General features: G+C 41.8%; 1 protein-coding gene across 1 annotated transcript in view; it reads left to right on the forward strand.

The window, feature by feature from the left end:
* The first annotated feature begins 222 nt into the window (after positions 1–222).
* ctbp2l (C-terminal binding protein 2, like) overlaps positions 223–19,670 on the forward strand; it is a 65,773-nt gene continuing 46,325 nt past the window's right edge. Inside the window, 2 exon segments of the mRNA XM_036571867.1 lie at positions 223–2,211; positions 2,213–3,062. Coding sequence (XP_036427760.1) covers positions 1,546–2,211; positions 2,213–3,062 — 1,516 coding nt within the window. The 5' untranslated portion in view covers positions 223–1,545.

Below are 19,670 nucleotides of genomic sequence, written 5' to 3' on the forward strand. Positions count from 1 at the left end.
TTTACATCTTGTAAGAACTCTGTAGAGGCTAGTGATTCTTTTTTATGGCAGTCTTTAGCGCTTTTATTCTTTCATCCTGGACAGTATTCTTGACCTCTTTAGCTTCTGTTTCTTCATGACTAAAAGAGCTCTTTGGTCTTCAGTGTGGTCTTTGATGGGGTGCCTTCCACGAACTGCCTTCTGCTTCTTAACATCGTACCAAACAGATGATTTGATCTCTGATTTTATGTGTTGATTTTTCAGGTCGTGAACTTTGTGTAGTGTTTCATTAATAAAATTGCCTCTAAGCAAGATTTCGGTCCGATACTCAAGTCAGTTAAGTCTTTTAATTTGAGCAAAACAAGCAAGTAAAGGAGGAAATGAAGGTGTTGCCTCGTGAATGGCCAGTTTGTCCTGCTTGCTCTTGGATTAGATACTTGCTTGCACTGTTCCTTGTGAATGTCATGACCTGACTGCCTCCCAGTGGTGCTCTAAAACACTTCATAATCACTAGGTGGCATAGGTTGCAAGCTTGCAGTCAGTCCTCTGAGGTAGAGTATATAGTAAACAGAGTAGGCCACAGAGAGCACGGGGTGCTGGCATTCTGCGCCCTTTCTCTCTCTTTGGTTTAAGCGATGTCACAGGAGGCAGTGGAATTAAGCAGGTTTTATTTTGGCTAATCCCTTGGGGCAATGGTAGGGGCTAGTAAAATGGCCTCGCCGAAGGAAAGGATAAACCCCACTGGATTAGCATGACCCCACCTCCGGGCCCTTCATTCTCCCTCGTGGAGGTTCCTCACAACATACATCCGACAACCGTATGAGGCTGTCCCTACTATGTAGAGTTTTATGGAATAGAGGCCTCATAAGGTGCGTGTTTTTGTGTGTGTGTGTGTGTGTGTGTGTGTGTGTGTGTGTGTGTGTGTGTGTATGGGGCTGTGTTCTTGCGTCTGTGTTTTGTCTTGTCACATTTTGCCACCCTCCCCTCCCTTTGCATGCTTATGTTTCCAGGGCTGAATAATTTAGGGACTGCCTGCCAATATGTGGCCACATGATAGCGCTGCCTGAGGGGAGGGTAAAAAAAAATGCCTGCTGGAGATCAGGTGAAATGATCCCTTATGCTTCACCCCCTTTTTTCTCCACCTGCTTCTTTGAAGCGAAACATGAGAGGTGAAATAGAATCCCTGCTATTTTTTTTCTTTCCACACCTCACACCCTCTTTTGTTTTCTGTCCGGTCCCTGAGCTGCATAGTGCTGTTGTAGTCGTCCTCTTGGCAGGATCGGGTCGGGATGGATTGAGGGGTGGTGGGACGAGGGTACCTGTCCACACTACTCTGTCACCATTGCGGGGCGAAGGAACTCTGTCTCCTTTGGGAGCGACGGTGAACTTTGGTTCGATCCTCTCCTGCCTCCGTGCTCCCTACTGAATCCTGAAACAGAGCAGCAACAGGTATCCTTCGCCTTCCCGGACGAATTCTACAGCGACTGTGTCCCTGAGAGTTATGGCGATCTTTCCCTGAGGGTAAGTCCTGAACCAGACTTGAGCGACCACTATCTTGGGCAAGCCATGGCTGTTAGGGGCACCGTTCCACCTCCTGATTACTACCCTTTTGACACTGCCTTATCTGCCCAGCCACCTGAAGATCTGCAGGGCTTTTATAGAGGGAGCCAGCACCTTCTTAACAGATCAGGCTCGCATTATGGGCTGTCTGCAGGAGGGGTCAGATCCACCTGGGATCAAGGGCAAGCTAGAGCTCCAGCTCCTGCACCTACACCTGCCCCTGCTCCACCGCCCCCACCTCCTCCACCTCCTCCTCCTCCCCCTCCACCTCTCCCTCCCACGGCTCATGAGATGAGCCGTTTGTATAGGGATTCACTAGCGGTCAAGATGATCCCAGACGGTCAGCGTATTCGCAGTAGGGCTGCCTCTCCTTCCTGTTTCGGAAACGAGCCCGCTGTTGCAAGGTTTGCAGCTGATCAGGCCTCTTTAGCAGGCCTTTCTGTTTACAGCGACGTCAACGGCCTGCCCTTGGACCCCTGCCAGCCTCTTTCCACCTGCATAGTGGTGGATCCTACGGCTCCTGCTGTGGACGGAAGCGTACCCCGAGGTATGTCTGTCTACGGTACCATTCCCACTCCAAGAATGCCCTATGATCCTGCCTATGATGCTAGTGCAGCTATGGTGCCAGCCACACCAGCTCCAATCACAGCTGGAATCCCGGCCCACCAGCCCTTCGGCAGCTGTTACTGTGGATCCGAAGAGGACCGTGGACCCGGCTTACCTGTCTCTCCTTCGTACGGAGGGTCTTTCCGAGAGCACCATAACCCTGTTGCTGCAGCAAGGTTTTGACTCCACCGGTATGCTGGCCATGATGGAGGACCACGATATCCGCTCTGTGGCTCCCAATCTAGGCCAGGCCAGGGTGTTGTCCAGGGTGGTGCTCAACTGCAAGACCGGAGCCACTGGTGCTACAGCAGTGCGTGGTCGCTCCAACAGCTTTAGCCACCGCAATGACCTCTACGCCCAACCTCAAGGTATAACCATGGATCCCAACCTCATGCAGCAGCCCCCGAGTGCCCTGCAGGCTGTCTCTCCCAGGATGGGCGAGTTTCTCGGCCGCCGACCAAGCAGCGCTCCTTCTCAGCATCTCTTAGAAACCACTACTTATCCAGGAGTACGCCCACTTGGTGGGCTTCCTGTCAGTCCTGGGGCATACAACACTGCCATTCCTCAGACGCGACCTTTAACCATGTACAACGCCCACACTGGTCTGGCATTGTCGGCCCTCCCTTCGCAGCATCAACCAGGGGTTCCAGGCACCCCTGGTCCAGCACCGAAAACCTTCTCCGGCACTTACACACCCATGGAGCTGATGAAGAGAGCACCCAGTCTGCCTCATCTACCTCCAACCCAGAGCCCTCACCACAGCCCCCAGCTGTTGCGGAAAGGCGCAGTTCCGGTGGAAAGCGCAGTCATGCCTGTGGCTACGTCTCTCCAGCCTCAGACCATGAACCCAAATAATAAGATGACACGACGCACTGGTCCTCCGGTCATTGTTTCCACCATGGCCTCACCAGATACAAGTAAACAACCCCTTCTTATCTGTCCCTGCTTTCCACTCTTATCTAGCTTCTGGCTTGTCCTTCTGTGATTCGAGTGTGGTCCTCTTGGCACTGTATTAGGACTAGATCGAGATTCAGCTTATAGTCTATCATTGAAGTATTCCCTGCTGTTTTGCCGCGCATGGATTATGCCTTTGACATGAAATAGAGCTCTCCATGTAAAACGTGGGAGGCTTTTCAAATGTTTTCCTGTTTTTTAAAAAGTGATATCCAAAGTCGTGCTAACGGCAAACATTGATGTTGGATGTGCAAAGCAGCTTTGGCTAAGAGCTCTGTTTTTAGACTTTGACACTATTTATACACTCTGTGCAGCGAGTTTGAACCACGTGCCCTCGGGATTCTGGTTTTGTGATCTCGGCTGAACTTCCTGAAATGCTTGAGCGGGCTCGCCTTACTATTTTATTATGGAAATTGGGAGGCCCCTCTTCAGCGATGAGCTGAATATATATTTGAGTTTCCTTGTGTGTGCTTGTGAGCGAGAGAGAGCGCTCTGTGTGTGTGTTTAATTTGCATTTGAATAAGAATATAAGAACAAGAAGATCCCGTTCATAGTTCGCGTTTCAGTTCTGATGCAACATCTTAGGCTCGTCTTCAAAGCCCTGGCAAGCGTATGCTGTTCTATCTTACATGATTTGATGTTTTGTTAATGGTGGAACCGTTTCAAGATGTTAATGAATCACATTGACTAGAGGTATTTATAACTAATGATGTGCACTACATTGCTGTGTGTCGGGAGAAAAGATGGGTTGTAAGATAATATTTTGGGGTACTGCTGTTTAAAAAAATAAGTCAAGTATTGTGGTTCATTATTTTTCTTCAAGTAACTGGCAACACATGTTTATTTAGCTCTTTGCCTGCTTGTGACTCTTGCGCTGTAAGCACCAGATTTCTTTTGATTGCTCTGACGAAAAAAATTCTACTTCTAATGGTCCTTGGCGAAACCAAACATTTATGGATTAGCGGCAAGCACAGCTTTGTTTTTACAGTAGTTTTGTGTGTGTTTTTTAGGATTTGACTGGAACACTGTCACTCTCTACTTTCCTCCTCTGCTGGCGTAATCAAGTCTTAAAACCCTGAAATCCCATTAGAGCTAATAGGATGCAGAAGGCGCTTGTTCTAGGCACCGGCACGTGGCTACACCATCTTTTTTAAGACCTGAACGTCTCAGGAACTGCAGCGGATCTGTTGGAGATTATTGGGAAAGGCAGATAAGACAGATGTTTGAGCTATCTTAGGCAATACATCATCAGAACGATGAACAACTGACAACAAAACATTCAATGAGTTAATGAAACCACTCACAATTTCATGTATTTGTACTGTGAAGCTGATTTAGTCTGTAAAATTAGTACCAATTGATTTATAACGATGGTGAGGATCAGTCAAAACAAAGTGAAGTAGAAGTTCAGCTCCTGCAACCACAGTTCCAGTTTCCTTTAACAGAATTTTGGAGGCCAAATTGCAGTTTTGGGTTAATCCCCTCGTACATCACAGCGTTTCTTATTCCGCATGCATTATACATGCACAAGCCATGTTGAAGGCCAGTGTTCTTTGTCAAAGGGAAGGCTTCAATAATTGATCAGTGCTGCGCATTGTGCCGCTGCTGTGGTGTGTTTTAAGTCTGTTGGTTTATTGGAGAGTTTGGTTGTCTCGTTTCTTGATGTTGGGTTTTGGGCAAAGTTGTTCAAAAGTTTCTCTTGCAGTAATAAGTGCTATAAAATACTAAGTTTTGGATTGAAGTCTTATAAACTACATACCAAAACATAAAACGGTGGTTTGTTCACAATTTAAAGTATTTTGGGAGCAACGAGACGTTATAGCATGCCAGAAAAAGAGCACATGGTTTTGCTGCTTTTACGCCATAATAAATTTCATTACTGCCTTTATAAACAACCAGTTTATCGTGCTGTCAGAAGAAAACCTCATATCTCCATTTTTATTGTTTTTCAGTTTCTGACATAATTTAAAAATGTCTGTTGCCTTTTACTTTGTGTGTAAATTTCATGATAAATGGACCAAAAAAAATGGACCAAAATGACTAGGATAAAACTCTGGTTCCATTGACTTACATTGAAAGTAAAGTAGGTTTTTTCCTTCTCTTGTAAAGTTGTCATTTTGGAGATACCAGGTTTTCTTCCGACAACAGGGTTATTTGCAACTTAAATCTGTTTAACATTATTTTTCTTCACTCCTGATGATTTTCTAAAGAGAGCATGACTATTTATTAAGAACAGTCTGGGAAATGGAACAAACTCTGGTGCTTTGAATGGTTAAAAACATGGCTGGATTGGTGCTAAATAAGACTTGGGGGTGGTAATTTGGCAAATAAAAAGTACTTATAAAGTGAAGGTTTTTGTATTAAACAGTGCTGCGTTATCATATGTTCACTTTTATATGACAAAGTTCATGAAATGACTGCAGTGTACAGTGACCGGCGGCCCATGGTTGCTCGGCAACGATACCATACTCTAAAGGAACTGCATTTCTTGTTGGAATACTTGTTTATGTTGATTATTGTTAATAATAACAAATTATTTTCTGAGAATTCGTGTATTTTATCATATTTGATGTTGGCCACTGTTTTCTAGAAGCAGTAAGCCACAAGAGGCCGTGTGTTACTGCGATTTTATCACAGGGAAGGGAGCGTTAGGCACTCCGCCTCACGTCGTGCCCAAGAACACCCCTTCCCAGTGGTAAAAACACACGTTTGTTTGGACGTTAAAGTTAAACCTCTACGCTATACAGCTTTCTCAGTTATTACTGGATCATCTGCAGCTTCGTTCATCTTCGAAAATTTCTTAAATTGTTTGCAGCTTCCTACAAACCTGAAATCGATTGTGTCATATTAGTCTTTTTAGACCTGTTTCTGGAAAAGAGTTGGTTTGATTCTGTTGAAAACAAGGGAACAGTGAGATTTTGAACAGTGGAGTACCTTGTGAACGAGTCTCGAGGGAAATAATGTGAAGGACAGTTCTTGAATGTTTACTTTAGCTTGCCTGCGTTCTCCTTTTCCTGTTCTCCCCACCTCCCGCTGACCATATTGGTTCTTTTATCTCTGTTCTTTACCCACTGCGGTCTCTCGTCTTTCACTGTTATTTCGTTCTGCTTTTATTGCTCCTGTTTACCGAAGTGGGATTCATCCTTGTTTCGTGTGCTTTTACTCTTAGATTGCTACCCAGAACACAAATGCGCAAATGCACCCAAGGTCGCCTCCTCCACCCGCCCCACTTCCCCCTGCACCCCCCTCCCCACTTCCCCCAACACCCCCCCCCACCACCCGTACACACTTTCCTTTCCATCTCTTCAAGTTAAACATTCTTGCAGCACAACAATCTCATTTGCATGTTGCTGACATTTGTTGCTCTTGTAATTTCCATCCGAGTAATGGCGGACCGCCGCTCTCCTCCTGCCACGCGTGATCCTTAATTGTGTGTTGCTAGGCAGCAATGGTGGGGGGGGTGTTAGTTGTAATCACATGGAGATAATCTGTCCGTTTAAAGAAGCGAAGGCTTTTTTTTCTCCTCTCTCGCTTTAACACTCTGTGGAAACTGCTGGAAATTTGTGTTGTGTATGAAAATGTTCGCTTTCAGGAGAAAACAAATAAAGAGACGTTGTGCATTTTCAGCGCAGAAGGTGGGAAAATAACTTAATGTGTGGAAGAAAAAGGACGAAAAAGCTTTGAAAACATGCCAGATGATTGAATCTGTTGCTCTTTATGTTGAATCTTGTAGCGAGCTGCACACATCAGGATCGATTTTGTGCACACGTTCATCGCTCTGGAGAGGCATCCGCAAGTCTGGAGAGATATTCCATATTTTTCAGGCCCATAATCTTCTGATGTATTAACATATTTAAGTCTGGAGTGATATCCAATACTTTTCATGCACATAATCTGCTGATGCATTAACATTTATAAACTGTAGAATTTCAGGTCCACCTGGATCAGCATCATAGAGAAATTTCACTTTAATTTGTGCTGTAAAATGAAACAAAATGCAGATATTTTAACACGGTCTGCTAAAACGAAATGAAATATATAATCAAATATCAGTCAAATTTAAAATCTGTCTAATGCTAGTATTTATTAAACAAACATCTGCTGATACGACATGATCCTGACAAAAGTGCCCGTCCTTAATTGTTAGTTATGTCATTTTCATTAGAGCTTGACCGATATATTGGTTGGCTAGTAATATCTGATATTGATGATCCATTGTTTGTCAATAATGCGCAGGTAATTTCTAACTTTTTTGGTAGAACTAATGAAAATTAAGAAAAATAAGCTGTAATTAGCAAAAATCAAAACCACTGTTATTGTGGGTTCTATTATGATGGTGAGTTTCTGCTGTTTAGTCGAGTTTAAAAGTCTAACAGTCAGTGAAAGCACTGTTTACTAACTTTATTAGAATATGATATTAAAAATATAAACTGTCTATTTAAAGGTGATGTTGGCTGATGTTATGAGTTATGTGGATTTTTAGCCCTTTAACATTTTGAGGTCCTCTCTTTTGTGTTTGTAAGGATTTTGCTAGTTTGTTGTTTTTGCAGATGAAGAAAAAAAAAGTCTTTCATTAAAACTCAACCCACATATCGGTTGGACGATATAGCCTATATGGACAACCTGTTATAGAGTTAAATTCATGCCATGAGAATAAATTGAATGTAAATTTTAAAAATCTGAATATTATTTTGAATCTGTATCATCTGAAATTGAATTTTGAACTGAAATTGAATTTTTGAATTGTATAAGAACAATATGAAATCAAAAACTGAATTTTGCCATCGATGACACAGTTGAACATCTGAATTTCAGTTTTTCTATTAATTCACTCTTTCAGATCCACTTTCAAAATGACATCAGGGTGTCCTGCAGGCAGAAGCAGTCGAACACAGAGTCTCTGTTCCTTGTTAGCTACACTTATTGCCATGTTATCAGAAACACCTACCATACAGGGACACTTGCGATGACTGACTGTAGCTCATCTGTTGCTGCAGTTTATCAACATTTATGTTTATGACATTCAAATTCAAATTCTTGCTTCTTCAGTCAAATTTCTAATGGCGTGAAACTCAGTGACTTTAGGGAAAGTGTTGTAAGTTGTGTGTTTTTGGATAATATACATCAGACAGAAGGTGTCATCATGTGCTGTAAATGACTGACTCATCAAGCCGCTGTGGTTTTCTGCTGTCTTGAATTTTATGCTGCGACTAATTCGATTGTTAAATGTTAGGGGATCAAAAAAATAAATTAAAAATATTAATCACTGAAAAAAATCCCTAAAGTAGTAACTTCACAGGAGAAAGATAAACATTATAGCGTTTAATGAAAGGTTATGTAATTGTCTAACTAAATCTTATTGAAATTAGTGGAGCGTTTCTATTGGTTTGTTTATCAAGAGATTTTCAGACAAAGGCCTGAACTGTGAACGCTTTGCCAACGAGCAGAGACAGCGCAGAATAATCACCAGCCAGGATACCGACTCTAGCTGATGTTAGCTCGGTCCAGAAACAGTGAAAATATATTTAATACCATGTCAGCACATCGTCCACTGAGGAGAGAATACCTCGTGTAGAAAGCAGCGAGTCCTCATCAGCATCCAGTATGACGCTGGTTAGCTCTGTTAGCTCATCAGCTCATCTGAAGAGGCAGCCTCAGTTACTCAGACACCACGTTACTCTGAGTGCTGCTCTATTTTGTGCAACACCAGTGCTGTCACCTAAAAAGGGAAACAGGCAGCTCCACATTGTTTTTAACAGCATCGTCTGCAGATAATATGAATATGAGTACCTTTATTGATGGTAGATTCAGTGTGCACTTCACGACAAGCTACCTAAATCAAAAGGAGAAATAAAAAAATTAAATAAAACAGAATAACATAACACGTAAGAGTGACCATACAGCAACAGTCAGTAGCAGAAGCCGTCAGTCAGCTTCACGTTCTGTTCTTCAGAAGTACACTGTACCATACCATTGTTGATACTGTACTGTAATATATTGTAATATATACTGTTCTATTCTACACTATGCATATTACACCTCCTATACTATACGTACTGTATAGTGATCAATGTGCAGGAATATACTATACCACACCATAGATCATTTACACATTGTTCACTTTGTTAACCGAGTATCTGTTTATGAGCTCTTACAGATACTCGAATGTCGAATGCTTGTGTTTTAAAGACATGCAAATAAAGCAGCCGTTGGTGAGGGGAGCGTTTCGGCTGGCTGTGATGGAAATGCAGCGTTAACTTACAGAGCAGTGCTGCTACAGATTTCACTATAAATAAAACATAATCAAAATACAAACACAACAAATACAACAAACACTACTCAGCTCAAATTATTTGTTTTTTGTTTGTTATAATTAATAAGATAATAATCTGGGGGGGCTGCGGCCCCCTCAGTACCCCCACGTCCTGCATCCCTGCCACTCAGAGGAAGAGACAAGCAGCAAAATGGGGCATTTTGCATTTTGTGAGAGAGAGAGCGAGACTGTGTGTGTGTGTGTGTGTGTGTGTGTGTGTGTGTGTGTGTGTGTGTGTGTGTAAGAGCAGAGTGGGAGGTCCCAGCAGCCTCTGCTGGATTGTCTTGGTTGGCTAAATCTGTAAGTAGGGTATTAACAAAACGGTTAAATGGTCTGGGCTCTGGAGCCGAGCGCCTCACAGCCCTCTACCTATTCTAAAGAGCGCACGCAGACACGCCCACACAGGCTATGGAGATGTCACTCGCTCGGATGGAGAACGCTGCAGGTCTGTATCACGTGAAGTGTGCGTGTGTGTGTGTGCGTGTGTGTGTGTGCGTGTGTGTGTGTGCGTGTGTGTGTGTGTGTGTGGTGTGTGGTCAGCTCAGGTGTGTCCTTTCTGATGACACGTGAGATGTGACTTGATAATCTGAAGGTGCGTGTCCTTAAACTCTTCCCGGGAGAAGATTTGGAGGAGGGAGGGATGAGCGAGAGAGAGAGAGAGAGACAGACAGAGAGAGAGAGAGAGACAGACAGAGAGAGAGAGAGGTGGCACCTGCAGGATTGCAAGGCATGATGGGAAGCCAAAGCGTCCATTGGCGGAGCTAACCAGCTAACCAGCTTACTTGCTGGACTGATAAGTTTGTTTTTAGCTGCTGACCTGAGATCAGTTCACTGTGTCTGGTTTGTAGTCAGCAGTGTATCTAGTGTATATATGTGTGTGTGTGTATATATATGTATGTATGTGTGTGTGTATATATATGTGTGTATGTATGAAAATCTGCAATTTGTAGTTCATATTGTCAACAGCGTAGTCTTAACATATTTGAAGTGGGGAAATTCAACCCAGTAATATCACAGAGCTCATCATCCAGCTGTAGATGAGTTCGACCAATAAGATGCAACTAAATGTGACATCACAACCACAGCTAACTGGCAGTCTGGCAATCCTAAAGCCAGAAGAACTGGATTTGCTGATGTTCTTGGCCAAAAAAACAAGCTTTGACCTTATTTTGCACAGAATAATTGCAGTTTAAACCGTAATGACAATGCTGACAAGAAAAATCGCAGGTCAGATATTCGTCAGATATTCAGTCAGATATTCGTCAGATATTCGTCAGATATTCAGTCAGATATTCAGTCAGATATTCGTCAGATATTCGTCAGATATTCGTCAGATATTCAGTCAGATATTTGTCAGATATTCGTCAGATATTCAGTCAGATATTTGCCTGTGTCTTGTTTGATTTTTCCCATTCCACCTTAAATGGACGCTTAAACGGACACTTCAGGCATCAGAAGTGGACTATTTAAGGTGGAACGGGAAATTTAGCTAGCTACGTCAGCACTACTAGCGATTGTTTGTGCTTGTTATCAAGAAAAGGACCATAGTACACTGAAACAACATTAAACTAAGATAATACGATGGTTATTGTAATTTTTTAACATAGAAAATTTTCACATTTGTGTGTTTCTTTGGTCTCTTGTTCTCCATCTTGCTGGTTTTTCTTGTTTTCTCATAACTCTCTGTTTGGAGTCTCTGAAAAACCTCCGTTTGGAGGGTCATGTAGCCCCAACACTTCACCCTCCCCCTCTATCTCAACAAGAATCGGGACACCCTACCCCTAGACGTGAACGTGCAAAACGGATGGGTAGGGCTGAGTGGTGGGGCGAGGGGTGAAATGGGACTGGGTCCAGTTTCTGTATTTCATAATTGTTTCCACATCTGCAGATATGTGCCTTCAAAAACAATGGATATTGGCCTCAGCCCACAACTGATAAATGATGTCACAGTATGCTTGTGGATATGATCAGTACTTAAAGGCCCGTGTTTTTTTTTCCCCACTCTCCATTCACTCTCCAGTCCCTACACTCTGTATATAGAAACTAAGCTAATAAAAACACCCTGTTTTAAATTAATTGTTTTTGTGATGTCACAAAAATGTACACATTTGTGCATATCCCACCTACTCAGCCTACAGCTGCTTAGCCCCACCCATTCGCACTGAACTTATAAGAAGTGTTTCAAGATGGGCTGCCAATCAGAACTGAGCTCATTTGCATATATCAGGTTCAATAAAAAAGCACTGCAAGAAAAATGGAGGATATGGGCCCTTTAAAGAACTCTGACCAGCTGTGTTTCGTTAGAAAGACAGCGTAGTTAGTCCTGTTTAGTAGGATTTAGTGCAGTGTGCGAAGTGTTAAAACCTTGTATTGATAGTTTTTGTGGTGTTTTATGCAGTGCAGCACTGCTGATTCTTCTTTTCCTGTTCCAACCAATCAGACCCCCAGAAATACTGTGATGCATGTTACTGTATATTGTAAAAAAGCACTGATTTGGTTTGTTGCTCATCTGAAGTGTGTGAAGAGATCTTGAAGCCGCGGATGTTCAGACGTGTGTGAGTGTGTGTGTGTGTGTGTGTGTGTGTGTGTGTGAGTGAGTGAGAGTGTGTGAGTGTGTGTGTGTGTGTGTGTGAGTGAGTGTGTGTGAGTGAGTGTGTGTGTGTGTGAGTGTGAGTGTGTGTGTGTGTGTGTGTGTGTGTGTGTGTGTGAGTGAGTGTGTGTGTGTGAGTGTGTGTGTGTGTGTGAGTGAGTGTGTGTGAGTGAGTGTGTGTGTGTGTGTGTGTGTGTGTGTGTGAGTGAGTGTGTGTGAGTGAGTGTGTGTGTGTGAGTGTGTGTGTGTGTGACTGAGTGTGTTTGGAGATGGTGAGCGTGGCTGTGTGTTATGTAAGCTCTAATAGAACCTCTCCCAGATGACTCTCTCTAAGATTTCAGTTTCCGAGCCTTTCGCGTCCAAGAACGGTCACAGAGTCTCACATCTTTAACACAGATGTCTCAAATGTTTATTAAAGCGATAGTTCAGCCTCTCATTTACTCATCAGCTCATTTACCTTTTCAGTTTTGCCCTGACCCATTTTATCTAGATAACCCAAACACAGGTATTTATTTACAGATAATTCAGTGGCTCATGCAGCGGATCCACCCCTCATCTCCTCCACCTGTGTTTTGTCAACATTCAAGTAGGTGGTTGGAGGCTCATTGATCGCTGTTTAAAACCAAACGTTTCCTCTGAAACTACTCTCTTAAAAAAGATGGTGCTTCAAGGTTCTTCAGTAAAGGAAACGGTTCTACAAAGCACCCAAAGAGTTCTTCTGTTTGTTACGATGTCAAGCTGACATAACATTACAGCACATCTGCCTCTGTGTGACAGTGTAACAGCACATCTGTCTCCTTATCTGACATAACGTTACAGCACATCTGTCTCCTTATCTAACATAATGTTACAGCACATCTGTCTCCTTATCTGACATGTTACAGCACATCTGCCTCCTTATCTGACATGTTGCAGCACATCTGCCTCCTTATCTGACATGTTGCAGCACATCTGCCTCCTTATCTGACATGTTGCAGCACATCTGTCTCCTTATCTGACATAACGTTACAGCACATCTGTCTCTCTGTGACAGTGTTACAGCACATCTGTCTCCTTATCTGACATAACGTTACAGCACATCTGTCTCTCTGTGACAGTGTTACAGCACATCTGCCTCCTTATCTCACGTTACAGCACATCTGTCTCCTTGTCTGACAATGTTACAGCACATCTGTCTCTATGTGACAGTGTTACAGCACATCTGCCTCCTTGTCTGACAATGTTACGGCACGTCTAACTGGCCACTTTATTAGAAACACCAACCTTGTGCTTCCACTCACTGGCCACTTCATTAGAAACATCTACTTTGTACATCCACTAACTGACCACAAAACCGCTGGTTGAGAGTGGATTGTCCGCCCAAAAATATCCAGGCAAGTGTAGCTCTGTGGTTAGAAACTGACCACTGATGAAGGGCTAGAGGACGACTGATACAAACTGTGCATGAACAGATGAGCCAAGGTCTCTAACTGGACACCAGCAATGTGGAGCTACAGTAAAAGTACTAAAGTGGTAAATTGGTCAGTCAGTGTAGAAAAAAATGTAAATATGTGTAAATATAATATGAAATATGCATTTTCATCATGCAGACAGCCATGACTCACTGCAGATTAACATCTATAATTCAGTACAGAGAGCGCCCTTTGTTTATTTAATTCATAGTCAAAACAGTCATTAAGAACTAATGAATCATTTTTCAGGAGACGTTTCTGAGGAGATTAGATGTAAAATGGTCCACTTGTGAGATCAGAGAGAAAGTTAAAGGAAGAAACGGGAGTAAATAATTCACTCGGTGTGAAACAGCTTGAACAGCCGTGTAGAATAACTCTGTTTGTCTTTTCTTTCTTTTGTGGTTTTTCTCTCACTCTTTCCGTCCGTTTGAGAGCAGCAGTGATGTTTCTCTGTCTGAAAGGTTACGGTGGTTTCTGAGAGGCTGTTTTCTGTGTTTGTCCTCCGCAGGTGGAAGTGTTTCTGTGCTGTTGGTTTGAAGAACTTTGGAAATGTGACCTTCTGAACTTTTCACTCTTCTGTTTTTCCTTCATTCTGTCCATTTGTTTGACCTTGAGTTCAAACCCTGACACCGAAACACCCACCTGCACCGCTGCCCTGAAACCAGAGAGGAGGGCAGTGCTGTCCGTCCTGTTGGCTGCTGAATAAGAGTCTGAAATACTGATCTGAAGGAGCTCTGGTTTTGTAAAGTTAGAGTTGATTCTAATCGTGTGGAATGGTGTTCAGTAAAGTATGAGCTCATTTTTTGGGGCACAGATAAAATAATCTGGCTTTTTTCAAATGCAAAGTGCAAAAAAAATCCATATGTTAGTTTTTGTTCCCCTTCTGTGTGAATAGTTTCTCCAGTCTCTCAGTTAAAGTTCTAAACCACAGCAAGTTAATCAAATATGTTAAAATTTGAGATTTAATTTCCTTAAGAATCACTGTGGGTTCAGTGTGAGGTCAGATATTTACAGCTCTAGTCTTTAAATCTAAATCGTTTAAAGCATATAGGCTGTGCAGCGCTGTTAACTGGTTAATGATATCAGTGCTTCATTCCTGTTAAACATATTCAGTAAATACAGATCAGCTGTAACTGATCTTCTGTTGTTATTTCAATAAACCTAATATCAGTGGTCAGTGTGCAAAATGCCCCCTGGTATTCGGGGGCTCCTATGTTGGCTTACTCACCATAGCGGTGCTGATGCTGGTTTTAATGGCAAAAATGTTTGATTTAACAATTTTCGTTCTGGAAATGCTCTTCTAATCGTTGAGTGTGTTGACATGCACCTGATAATCCGATCATAATCAGATTTCTGCAGTTATCTGATTATTCAAATGGTCGTGTAAACAGCACACTGATTTCTCAGATCGGCGTAAGGTCTAGAAATCTGATAAAGAGGTTGGATTTTAGCTCAGTAATCAGATTTCTCAGTGCTGTGAACTCTTACTCTGATTTCTTTCGGATTTCTCAGTCTGAGCATGTGTGAAAACAGATGGTGGTCCCGGAAATAAGTCAGCAGCGTCGCCACGAAACGCAGCAAAACACTTCTGGAGCGACACTGAAACCAAATACATCCTCAACGAAATGAAGGATTTAAATGTTCTTCATCTTCTAGACGATGTTTGTTTATATTTTCAGGTAAAGTGGTGCGATGTTTAAAAAAAGAAAAAGCCGCAGCATGAAGTTTTACGTCATGTTTACATCACGTCTTCTTCTGTGAGTTTATTGGCTGGTTGTAAAGCAGAAATCTGATTACTGTCTGACTCACATAGACCTGCAGTTTCCCCATTGTCTGCTTACTCAAGCGCATGTAAACGCGTTGATCAGATATTGACCAAATCTGATTTTCTGCAGTTATCGGATTATTAGGTGCATGTAAACACACTCACTCACTGAGACCTTACTCATCTCCTCTTTTGTCTTCGGTTTGAGAAATGAGTAATAGTTCACTCTGCCAGTCTTTTGGGAAAATTTGGCGAGTTTTCAGATTTACAAATATGTTTGGCAAACTGTAAAGTTTTTCAGAGGTACAGGTGCAGTTTCTAGGCTACGAAGGACCAAATACTTGAACCAGTCTGCTACTGCGCCACCCTGAGGCAGAGCAGTGCTGCAGCTCCAGTTAGTCAAAAATACCAAAGACAGAAGCTTGTCGGTTGTGGTTGAAGCAGATAAACAATGACAGCATAACGTCTTAATATGTCATAAATATCAGTTTATTTTCAGAGATTTTTAATTTTGACACATTCAGGAAGTCCTATAGGTTAATCAGGGGGTCCCGAACCCCCCAGGTCCCTCTGTATTTCGCCTCTTGTCCATGGCGAAAAATGGCTGTCAGATCTCGGCCTCCAGTCTGGGACAAAAACATCAAAACTCAGTCAAAAAAAATTGAAAAAACCCACCTCTACAATAGTGCTAATTTCTTCTAGCGCCTCTATGGGATTTCTAATAGTCTGTTAGCACTGAGCTAACGCTGAGCATTTTTTTGGCTGTTTTATTTTTTCCATTTCTGATTTTACCTGTATGTATCAGTTTTACAGTGACTTTTTCTGTAAAAAGTCCTGAGCTGCTGTTTTATGTTCCTAACAACCACCTGAAACCTGGTCAGACCTCGGCTCATATTCAGTCATTGACATATCTAGAACTTCCAGAAGGACCGTTTTAAACTGAAAGTTGATTGGTTGATTCCACTGTCCCTTTTTAATAATGTTGGCTGTCAATCTGACGTGTTAGGCCTTCAGTTCAGCTCCTGAAGTCCTAACCAATGGCTGAGCTTGCTTGGCTGTATCTACCTAAAAGGGGCATTTCAAGATCTTAACCTTTTTGTTTCCAACCCAAACTTAATAAAAGTATTACTGCAATACTTAGAAAGTTTAAATACAGTGAGCATGATGATTATATTAGAAAATTAAGCTAAAAAGTATGTTTATTAATGGTTACATGGACATATTTTTAGTTCTTCGAAGGCCTGGAAGGCCCAGAGAGCCGTATAAAGAATATTATTTCCTTTTATTATTATAGTTTTATTACTATCATTACTGGTTACTGGACGTGGAGTGCTGGGACAGAAATGGACAAATATCATTTCTGTTCAGAACTGACCAAAATGAGATGTTTTAGTTTCTAATTCCTGTTCAAGTTTTCTCTCAGTGATGTTCCTGTGTTTTGATTTCCTTCTGTGAAAAATATCGTTCGCTTTGCTTTTCTGTCTGTTCCCTGTACTGTTTTAATCTCTGCTCATCATTTGATGCTGTTCAGTGGAACGTTCTGCTAATATCGTTAGCGGTTCCAGCGCTATGCGTCAGAAGAAGCAGGAAAGCCTCTCTGTGTTAACAGCTCTGAGTGGACCGTCTCAGTCTCGAGTGCAGCGGCTCTGTTAGTCCATTTGTAAATCGGTACAGCTTCTCTCTGTTTACTGTGTTTCAGGCAATGAGAGCGGCTGAGATGTTTTCCTCTGTTTCGACCTCATTAGGAATAAAACAGCGCTCTTTCTGAAATAATGAGGGGCCTGTTTATGAAAAGATTAGGATCAGTTCTAAACCAAAGGATGAAGTGATGTAGTCACATGTGACATGGAAGCTTTCTGTCCAGAGCAAAGATAAAAACGTTTGGTGGTCATTAAGCACTGGAGTTGCAGCTTCTAGAGGGAGGATTTGTGCGGTTTTCCAGCTGCTGCTGAGTTTCTTTGATCATTAGTTAAAATCTGTGATCTTTGAATGTTTAATGTGATGTCCGGTGGGCGATTTAGTGGCTTGTCTGTGAAAAAGTTCTGGCATCCAGTGACCTGCCTTGAAATAAAAGAGCTACAACATAATAAACAGATAACTTACCCACTGACCTCAGGCTCAGGTTGGAGAATGGACATGTTGCCTCCTTCTTCCCAGCCATGAAGGACTCTGAATTCCTGATTTGCAGTTTGTGTGTTTTTCTTTGTTTTCTTTCAGGTAAAGAAAAATACAGTGGGCGTTACTTTTATTTGTTTGTTTGTTTGTTTGTTTGTATAATGGCCCGGTTTTTATCAAAAAAGACGGTGCATGTCTGACGTCATCATTTTCTAACTTCTTACTTGCAGCACAAGTACAGCCAAATGCTGACTGTGCAAATTCAGTTTTGCTGCAGGGCTGAGCTGCAGAGTCTACGATGGATCGTTTCTGGTGATGGATCTACGAATTAAAAAAAATAATGACATCAGGCTGGCACTTTCTTTTTTGACAAAAATAGGGCCATTTACCAAACAAACTACAAACAAATAATAATAATATATAATAGTAGAGCCCACTGTCTGAAAAAAACAAAGAAAAGCACACATTAAATGGCAAATCAGGAATTCAGAGTCATTCATGGCTGGGAGAGAAGGCAACACATCCATTCTTAGCCATATCAGCTCCACTTACTATATAGGTGCACTTTGTAGTTCTACAGTTACAGACTGTAGTCCATCTGTTTCTCTGATACTTTGTTAGCCCCCTTTTACCCTGTTCTTCAGTGGTCAGGACCCCCATGGACCCTCACAGAGCAGGTACTATTTGGGTGGTGGGTCATTCTCAGCACTGCAGTAACACTGACGTGGTGGTGGGGTGTTAGTGTGTGTTGCGCTGGTCTGAGTGGATCAGACACAGCAGTGCTGCTGGAGTTTTTAAACACCTCAGTGTCACTGCTGGACTGAGAATAGTCCACCAACCAAATTTGTCCAGCCAACAGCATCCTGTGGGCAGCGTCCTGTGACCACTGATGAAGGACTAGAGGATGACCAACACAAACTGTGCAGCAGCAGATGAGCTATCGTCTCTGACTTTACATCTATATATATATATATATATATATATATATATATATACATATATATATATATATATATATATATATATACACAATATCACTGCTGTTGGAATAAAACCTTATATTTCAAATGGTAACTTCACAGGAGAAGGTAAAAACATACTCTTCTTTTAATGTAAGTCAGTGGAACCAGACTTTTTACCAAGTCATTTTGGGCTGTTTCTTTTGATCCATTGAACCTCATGTCAAAAAAACCATGTATTCTAAACTATACTAAAAAACCTTTTTATATATATAGTATATCTATATATATATATATATATATATTATATATATATATATATATAATTCAATATGTTCCACATTGTTTTTCAGTATTTCCTGATATTTAACATTGATGAGTCCATCCCTCCTCACTGCTGCTGCTCTGTAAAAGAATTCAGACTAATCTGAAGCACTTAGTGAGTAACATTCTTTACGGTTAACTCTGAGATCCTGGATGTCGTTAGACAAGACTAAAAACTAAAAAACAAACAGGAACCACTATTTCTGGCATTTTGTGTCATGGACTATATAAAGGATGTGGTGCTCATTATCTATCAGATACAGCAGTTAAAATATCACTGTGTTTATTGCAATATACAGTTCATAAATAACCCAGCCTTCAATGCTGATATTGACAAAATATCACCCGTCACTATAGAGCATCGATCTCTATGGGCTGTGGTTAAGTGGTCAGCCAATCCAGAGGGTTCTTCAGATGTATTTTAGCCTGTGGTTTTCCATGTTATTTCCAAAGTAATAAAATATCATGGCATCACACTATCAGGTGATATTTAGGCTTCTGTTAATCTGGTTAACGAGTTGGCTTTATTAATAAAGTTAATGAGCCCATTTTTCCTGGCTACACTGATTTGATTGGATCACTTTATTCTGTTTTCTTTTCTTAAAAGAAAAATTGTAAAGATATTTTAAATTTTATGGGCATTATATCATAGATATTATGCTCATTATCTCTCAAATATAGCATTAAAATTATTGCTAAAACGGTCACAGTATGGCAGTATCACAGTAAATCTGTAAAGATGATGTATTGCTGAGCACTGCAACAACACATATGGTCATAAAGCCCAGCTTCTCTAGTTCACTGTGAAGCCTGCTGACACCTCAAATGGTTCTTCATGTTGAACAGCGTCTTGTAAACGCATCAGCAGCAACACGTTTGGTGTGAAACCTCACAAACGCAGCAGTAGCTTCTCTTTTTTATGTCCCGGCTTCTTAATAGGTTTCATAACTGTTCTCCTAATTTCACTAACATTGTTTCTATACAACCAGAACGTCTAGCTGTTCGGTTGGAGATGCTGTCAGTCTTTTTAATGGAAAGTTGAGGAGCTGTGGGA

Source organism: Colossoma macropomum, unplaced genomic scaffold, assembly GCF_904425465.1.
Source record: "Colossoma macropomum unplaced genomic scaffold, Colossoma_macropomum, whole genome shotgun sequence".
Lineage (NCBI taxonomy): Eukaryota > Metazoa > Chordata > Actinopteri > Characiformes > Serrasalmidae > Colossoma > Colossoma macropomum.